Raw genomic sequence first — 8152 nt, forward strand, 5'->3', positions numbered from 1 at the left:
ATTTTAGTTTTTTGTTTACATTTAGTTTGTACTGCTATATCTTCTTTGTATAAAGCTATGAATCTTGACCGTTAATTTTTGCAAGAATGCTTAATTGAGATTGCTTGAATTTTTCTAGGTTAAAAAATGTTTTAGGTTGAGCATCTTTGAGCAAGATATCTTAGCTTGATTTTTCCCTTTGAATAGATTCAACTATTCATAAAAGATCTTCCATTAGGTCAGAAATTTTGTTACCATCCATGTGGATAATGACGTAGAGAGAGAGAGAGAGAGAGAGAGAGAGAGAGAGAGAGAGAGAGAGAGAGACTGCCAAGACCTTTCTAATTATTATGAGTTTGTGGGAGACTGTTAAGACCTTTTTAATTATTTGGAGACTGTGGGAGTTAAGATATTTGTTGGGGTATTATCTCAAACTACCAAAGTTTTCAACTCATTTTCTTATATTTGCCTAAGTTAGTGGGTTTATAGTATTTTCTACAAATTTAGTCCCACATTTAAGGTGGTGAGAGCCCAAATATTACAGTACCTGTCAACGTGTATACACTTGACATGCTCCAAATTCAGTAACCAGTGCGCAATGTCCAAAACTGTTATATAAATGTCATTTTCCCTTCATTTCAACCGTATCTGGGCCAGATCGGGGCACTGAAATAACAATGGGTAGGCAACTAATTTTGGTGGATATCATATGGAATGTTTTTCAAATTTTTAGAGGAATTTTATGGTATTAAAACCCCCTTATAATGTTAATTTGCTCATTTAATTACAGACAGGGTTTCACTTTCCGCAAGCTGCACGGTTCTGTTTAGTGATGACGTTGATGCAACCAAAATGTGCACCAAAGCCACTTCATATAGTTGTTTTTTTGGGCACGTTTGGAAGCGAGAAAGACGTAGGAAAAGGTATGCAAATGAAAATGCCTTACAGATTTTTCGACCCTTTCATACAAGAGACTTTTTCGCTGAGAGGGTTTTTCTAAAAAGTATATTTTTTTATAGGAAACATTCATCCATGGGGGGATGAAGGAATGTTTCCAAACAAAGAGAATTTATTTTTACACCCCCCACCACCCACCATCTCACCATCACCATCACCACCATCCATCTCACCGCCCACCACCTTCCTCCTCCTCTCTCTCATTTTTTTACATTTTCCTACTTTGCTTTTCTCATGCTACACAAACAAGTGAAAAACTTTAGTTTGAAAAACTTTTCTAATCAAAAACTTTTGTTTTTCAAGTTTGGTATTTTGACTATTAGTTCAATCTACCTCTTGGTCATGTCCACCTCATAATAATCTACTAACAAAATCCATTTTTATATTAAAAAAAAAAGTGTACCCAGATCCGTCCATCGTACAAACCAAACCCAGCTGATCAAAAAGACCCTAACGCAGGTACCAGTCCCTGTCTAAGAGGTACCAATTAAAAGCCAGCACAGATCCATTGGTGAGTTGAACTTGAAGGAACTAAATAATTCAACTTGCAAATTACCTTTAGGTTTTTTGTGATCAAATGATGTCTACACAAGGAGGAAGAAAAGAAGAGAAAGGGCGGTATCCCATGTAATGAAAAAGACTTGTGTCTCTCTTGTACTAACAAAATGTTTCTCTTTCTTTCCTCTCCAAAATGGAAAACAAAAAACAAGGAAAAAGAAAAGGAACTGTGACAATCCAATCTTTTGTCTAATTCTAATTATAGAGCCTATGCCATTATTTCTGGTCTTTCTTAAGGTAATAAAGACCCATTATGCCTTGCTAGCCATGAAAAATGTTTCAAACAAAACAAACAAATGTGTGCAAATTTATGACATCCACCACTGATTCTCACCATAATTACTCAACAAAGTTGTTCAATATTTCTGTTCCCTTTCCATTGTTGGTCGTGATCTCTAAGAATAAAGTGAGTTGCTCTTTTTCAATTTTTTGATTGGTACTGGGACATTGTGGACAGCGAGATCTGAAAGCAAATTTTGTCATAATGTGAACCAGGATGTGACAGGACTAACCATGATTTGCACCATTTGTGAGAAGCTATTCGTTTATACAAATGACTTCCTCATTCACATCCACTACAATATTTCCCCAATTGGACAGTCTCCATAATAATAGAAAAGAATTCACACTGATAAAGTACTAAAAACATTCAAGGCCCCTCATTCTTGTAAAGTATAAATCATGGTCCATTCAACTGTATTTCCCAAGCAAACACCCATGAAGCTACTCCACTTACATCATGATTATATAGTTCTATACGTATTCGATCATCACCGTCATCGTTGTGCAGCCTCGTCCCAACCATATAAAGTTGGCTTTGTGAACCCTGTTCTCCATCCCTTCCCATCCAGAGTAGAGCTACAGCTTCAGTATTTTCACACGAAATCAATCATATTATCAGCATTCTTCCTTTGCTTTCTTCCTCTTCAATCTCTTCTTTGCATCCATTCACCAAAGCACGACTGCGGCAGGAGCACTATCAACTCCAACAATGCCCAAGTAAAAATTGTGATTTGAACTCGACCAAAATTAAATTATCAGGGCGAAAACTTGCACTAATATAAAGTTACTTGCAATTTAGCATTATAGAACAGAATAATCAGAGCCGGCAGCATTGGTTCTTGATCAAGGCCATCACCACCGCTTCATTATGCAGCCTCCCTCTTGACAAACTTTCTACATACAAAGGGAAACCCATGCTTTATTTCACCTGTCAGCTCTCATATTCAACAAACACAGTGAACCCGCACTCGGCGACGCGAGTAGAAGTCCAAAGTTGAAAAGCCAAATTAAACTCCTAACCTCATGCTGCTACTCACAGACCTTGACCTCTCAATCTTGGCAGCCACTTCGGCCATCACCAGCCTCGTCAACAGCAGCCCTGCAACTAATGCCGATCCCATTAACATTATGAAAACGTCATTCCAGCTCTTCGCAGAGATATAGCCTGTCAACAATGGCCCCAAAGCCGCACCGATGGATCCAGTTCCATCAATTATTGCTGTTACAGTTGCAAGCGCCCGTGCATTTCCATTTAAGGAGCTATGCGTGCCCAAGTCGGCGGAAACTGCAGTAGTAATCAGTGCATATGGCCCGTTGACAAACACCCCGGCAATGAACATCAAGATGATGTTCACATACAGAGAAACATCGCCATATATTCTGTAGAAGAAGAGTGCTGGGATCGCACAGTACATGAAGCTTGCAGCTGTTATGGCTCTAGCATCCAGCCGGTCAGATATGTGACCAGCAAGGATGCCTCCCACTACACCTCCCACATCGAAAATCGTAGATAGGTTTCCAGCAGTCTGATCAGACAAATACTTCCCATCAATGGCTGCAAGATCATCAGACTAACTGTTAGCAATCTACTACTTAAGAGATAAACCATATCACTAAATTCCGGTCTGTAAACTAAGCTGTCTTCTCGTGATCTACATGATATAGATAATGCTTATGAAGATGATAGACATCAAACATTAGAATGGCTTTCTCACAGAGAAATTAAACAATTGGTGAAACAAGAAATCTTACCTGTGCGGCTGAGGTAGAAAGGAAGCCAATAAAGGAAAGTATAAGCAACCAACTTGGAGAAGAAGAGGCAAAGAGCAAATGGTGCCACCCCTGGGATCCTCCATGCCTGCATAAACCCCACAGCCTTCTCCCTTTCACCATTCACCTGCTTCAAAAGGGGCTCCTCAACCCCTTCCTTCTTGAAGGCTTCTGACAAGCCATCTCCATCTCTATTCACACCCACACTGTCAGGGCTAACTGGCAAGACAAGAAACACAATCAACCCCATGAAGGTAATGAGCAGCCCCGGCAACACAAACGACCATCCCCACCCATATTTCAGGGCAGCAGAGGCAACCAATGAACCAGATATATTTCCTACAGATGTATGTGCATTCCAAATTCCCATGATCAGCCCTCTCTTTCTCTTCCCGAACCAGTTACCAACAACAGCGACAACAGAGGGCCATCCAGTTGACTGAAACAGCCCTGCCACCATCTGCACAACTAAGAAGTAGGCATAGCTATGGATGTTCAACCAATAAGCTGCCCCAAACAGTGAGGTAAACAATCCAGTTCCGACCATTCCAACCGTAAGGAACAGCCTCAGGTCTAGACGATCACCCAACTGTCCAGAGAAATACATGCCGAGAGCATAAAAAGAGAGAAAAGCAACATCTATTTCTCCGAGCATTGCCGTGCCGCCTTCCCCATTGAATGGTGCCCAGCCGCCACTGCTGGTTCTCTGTGCTCCATGGTTTGATTTCAGATAAAGGCTCGCCGGCCATGGAGATATTCTTATTTCTGAGGACTCAGGGTCCAGGACGCTTTTGACAATGCTGGTTGTTTTTCTTGAGGCGTGATAGCTTGCATAAGCAAGAAACGTCACGATGAGGACGATGGCCTGACATGTTCTAGTGTTGACGCTGGATTTGCAAAGGAATTCGCCCAGCCGTATGCCCGGGGGCTTTCTGTTCTCCGCTCTTGGCTCCTCCAGTGAACCCATGAATTACGGATTTGTTCGTTAGGAACCAAAAGATCAGGATTTAAGCAACCACAAAAGAATCACTGTACTACCCACCCCTTATGAAGATCACTCTGGCATCTGAAATGACAAAGCGTAACAATCAAATTACAATCTCGTAGTAGTAAACACTACAAAAACAGGATACCTTCTCAGCTTATTATACAAAAACAGAGTAGTGAAAATTTTGGTTTCTATGAACTCGAAACTTAAAGAACCGATAGCCTTACTTTCAAAACACGAGGCATCGTAGAAAAGGAACTAATGGGCTGTAATTCCTTCCTCCCCTAACATATCGTGAGAAACTCTTTTTTGAATGAAAACACCCCCTAAAAAGTTAATGGCAACCACTTATCATGGCTAGACAATTAAGTAATCATCATCAGCATCTCCAATATACTAGAAACTGATTTAACATCTAAAAGTGAGAGTAACCAAATTACAGATATTGCTCAACACAGTGATGATCATCATTGTGATCAAATAAATTATAAAACACGTCCTAAAAGAAGGACACCCAAAAACACCACCAATTTGGATACCCATATACGTACCTGGAAAAACAAAAAAACTTCTTCTTCTATTCCTCATGATAAAGAAAGAAAACAACAATAAACTTCATTGAAAGAAAAGCCCAGTGGTAAGAAGCATATTCTCAGTATTGGATAAAGCATAAGAAGATCAATCTTAAACAACCAACAAACACGCCAGCTAATTCATCCCGATAATCTCTCAACAAAAGAACCCCAGAAACTCCCCAGAGTTTTACTTTACAAGAAAGGACCTCTCATCTTGATCCTCTCCAAATGTTAGTCATACCAACCACCAACAACCGGTCATCGTACCAATTACCGTTCTCACGAACCAATTCATCAACACAAATAAGCCAACAACTCGAGAGCAAATGAAAAGACAAACCAAATAAGGATAAGAAAATCGTTACTGTTTCATTTGATTTTCAGAGAGCTGTGAGCAATAAGAATCAACCCCAAAAACGAAGAAGAAACACAACTATAATGAATAAAGGAACAAAAACAGAGACGCAGAAAAGAAGATGGTAGAAGCACCCACAGACCCACTGGCGCTCCGACGCTTCTTCTTCCCAAACTCCTGTTCTCCTTGCTTGCATTCTACCACCACGGCAAGAAATAAACGAACGGGCCTGGGTTTTAAGGCACAAAGACTTACAACGATCGAAGCAAGGCATCGACCCTTTTCCCATGCCCCACTTTAACATATATTTACGAAACTACCAATATTTCAGATGGCCCAAGTTGGTGGGCCCTCCTACAGTCCTATGTCATGTATGATACTATTGTGACTTTCAGTTTTTTTGTGATTAGGCAAACACAAAATAAGGGGTTTGATTGAAAACTCAAAATAAATACGGAAGAAAGGTAATTTACACTTATAAGCTTAAAGAAATTTATTTGCGGATCAGGTACAATCACATTGCACACTCAAAAGTGTGCTGCTGCACCTGACTGCCCTCCATCTCTTGTCATCTGTGGGGCCCAAAAGAAGATGGAGGGTAGATCAACACACCTAATTTGCTAGCTTAGATCTTAAATATTTGAAATAGACTCTTAACCTTTTAAGGAATTACTTTAATAGTTGCCTGAGTTGCTTTTTCACTATGAAATTATTTATGAAAAATATTAGCACCCGTGCTTGTAAAATTGTAAAATGGTGTGATTTCAAAAAATGCCTCACAATTTGTCAAAATCATCTCCGTACTCAAAATTTTGATACTCTATTTTTTAGAGTAATTTTACCCTTTGCAAACTTCTTTAACATTCATACAATGTGAACCTCTTGAAGTTAGCATAAATTTGTTACAAATCTCCTGAGGTTCACATAAATATGCAATGAACCTCTTGAAGTTTGCACAAATATATGAAAAACCTTCTGACGTTCGCATAAATATTTGCACGAACTACCTAAATCTTTGAATATATTTACGTAGATTTTTTTGATATTCGCACAAATATGTTGCAAACATCAAGAGGTCCACACAGATATGTTGCAAATCTTTTTGGTGATTTTAACCATATTCAAAGGTTCACAACATATTTGTGCAAAGAAAAAAAGGTCAATACAAATATATTCAAAGGTTCACAATACATTTGTGTAAACACGAGGAGGTCCACGCAAATATTTGTATAAACATGAGGAGGTTTACATGTAAAAGTTAAGAAGTTCATAATATATTTATGCAAATGTCATGAGGTTTACAATATATTTGTGTGAAACGTAAGAAAGTTTGCGCCAATATTTTTGTAAACATTAAGAGGTTCGCATGAAAACGTTAGAAAGTTTACAATAAACTTGTGCAAACATCAAAAGGTTTATAATATATTTGTGCAAACATCAAGACGTTCACAACAAATTTGTGCAAACATCATGAGGTTAGCAATACATTTATGCAAATGCCAAGCGGTTCACAACATATTTGAGTGAACGCCAAGCGATTTGCAAAAGGTAAAAATATTCTAAATGAAAAAAATCAAAGGATCAGAGCTTTGAGCATGATAAGGATTTTTGCATATTGTGAGGCATTTTTCAAATCGTCATTTTACCATTAAGTATAGCTATAGAAGTAGAAGGTTACAAAAAAGTGTCGTTCAATCATTTAAAGAAGAAAAAAAAGGTTAAAATTGTTATTTTTAAAAGTCAGCCAAGTTAAGTGGATAAGGAAGCAAGTCATGTAATTTGTTTTAAAAGGCTAGGCAACTATTTTAAAAATTTTAAAGGTGAAGTGGCTAAATGTGAATTTGATCTAAGTTATATGTACGTTACCCTGAAAGAAATATATGAGGTTAAGGACTCAATCTCATTTTATTAAGGGATTTTAAACCCTCAATCTAAGGTCCCTTATTCCAATGAATGACACGTAATGTCAAATCCAGCCTTTAACAGCAAAGTTGGGGATATTCAAACAAGCAGTGTTCTTTTCCAGATGAACCGAAGAGGGTGGGATCTTTTATTATAAACTATGATTTGATTTCTCAGCTTATCCTGTTTATCTGCACAAGTGGGTGCACTTTGTTTGAAGGTCACACATTACTTTTAAATTAAGTTTTTATATTAATAAAACTGAAAAATTACTTTTTAAATTAAGTTTTTATATTAATAAAACTGAAAAATATAGTATTTTGATAGTAGGATATGTTCTCTAATGCAACAATTGTTCGGCAGTCGATCGGAGAGAAATGGGGCGCCGCTCTGATTTGCCCCATTTGGATCGGAGATGGAGGACATGAGGCCGGGATGGAGGTTAAAATCAAAACCCATGCAAGAATGGAGGCGGGGATGAACTTATGCTTTCTCCTGCCCCGCCCTGTCTCAGATCTCCATTAGTAAACCTTCTTCTAGTCAGCACGGTCGACCTTTTGACGAATTGACCTCTTTTTTAGATATGGTAGTGAGCCAAGGAAAAACGAGGCTCCTTCTTGCCTTGTCCAGTGTTGACCAAGGATGGAGGATATGAAATAGGGATGGAGGTTAAAATCAAAACCCGTGCAGAGATGAAGAGCAGAATTTTGAGACGGGATCGGGTTTGAGACCTTGTACCCGCCCCCACCCCGATCCACTGTCATCCCTAGTTGCATGTTCAAAATC

The 8152-nt window shown here is 38.8% G+C and overlaps 1 protein-coding gene across 1 annotated transcript; it reads right to left on the reverse strand.

Moving 5' to 3' along the window:
* Positions 1-2100: 2100 nt before the first annotated feature.
* LOC149819415 (putative glycerol-3-phosphate transporter 1) lies at positions 2101-5674 on the reverse strand. Its single transcript, XM_089984633.1, has 3 exons — positions 5603-5674; positions 3529-4612; positions 2101-3331 (listed from the first exon to the last, which is right to left on the reverse strand). Exons 2-3 carry the CDS (start codon positions 4511-4513, stop codon positions 2784-2786), a joined length of 1533 nt encoding a protein of 510 aa, XP_089840759.1. The 5' UTR covers positions 4514-4612; positions 5603-5674; the 3' UTR covers positions 2101-2783.
* Positions 5675-8152: the final 2478 nt, after the last annotated feature.

This window comes from Nuphar pumila, chromosome 13 (assembly GCF_984573655.1).
Source record: "Nuphar pumila chromosome 13, dmNupPumi1.hap1.1, whole genome shotgun sequence".
NCBI lineage: Eukaryota > Viridiplantae > Streptophyta > Magnoliopsida > Nymphaeales > Nymphaeaceae > Nuphar > Nuphar pumila.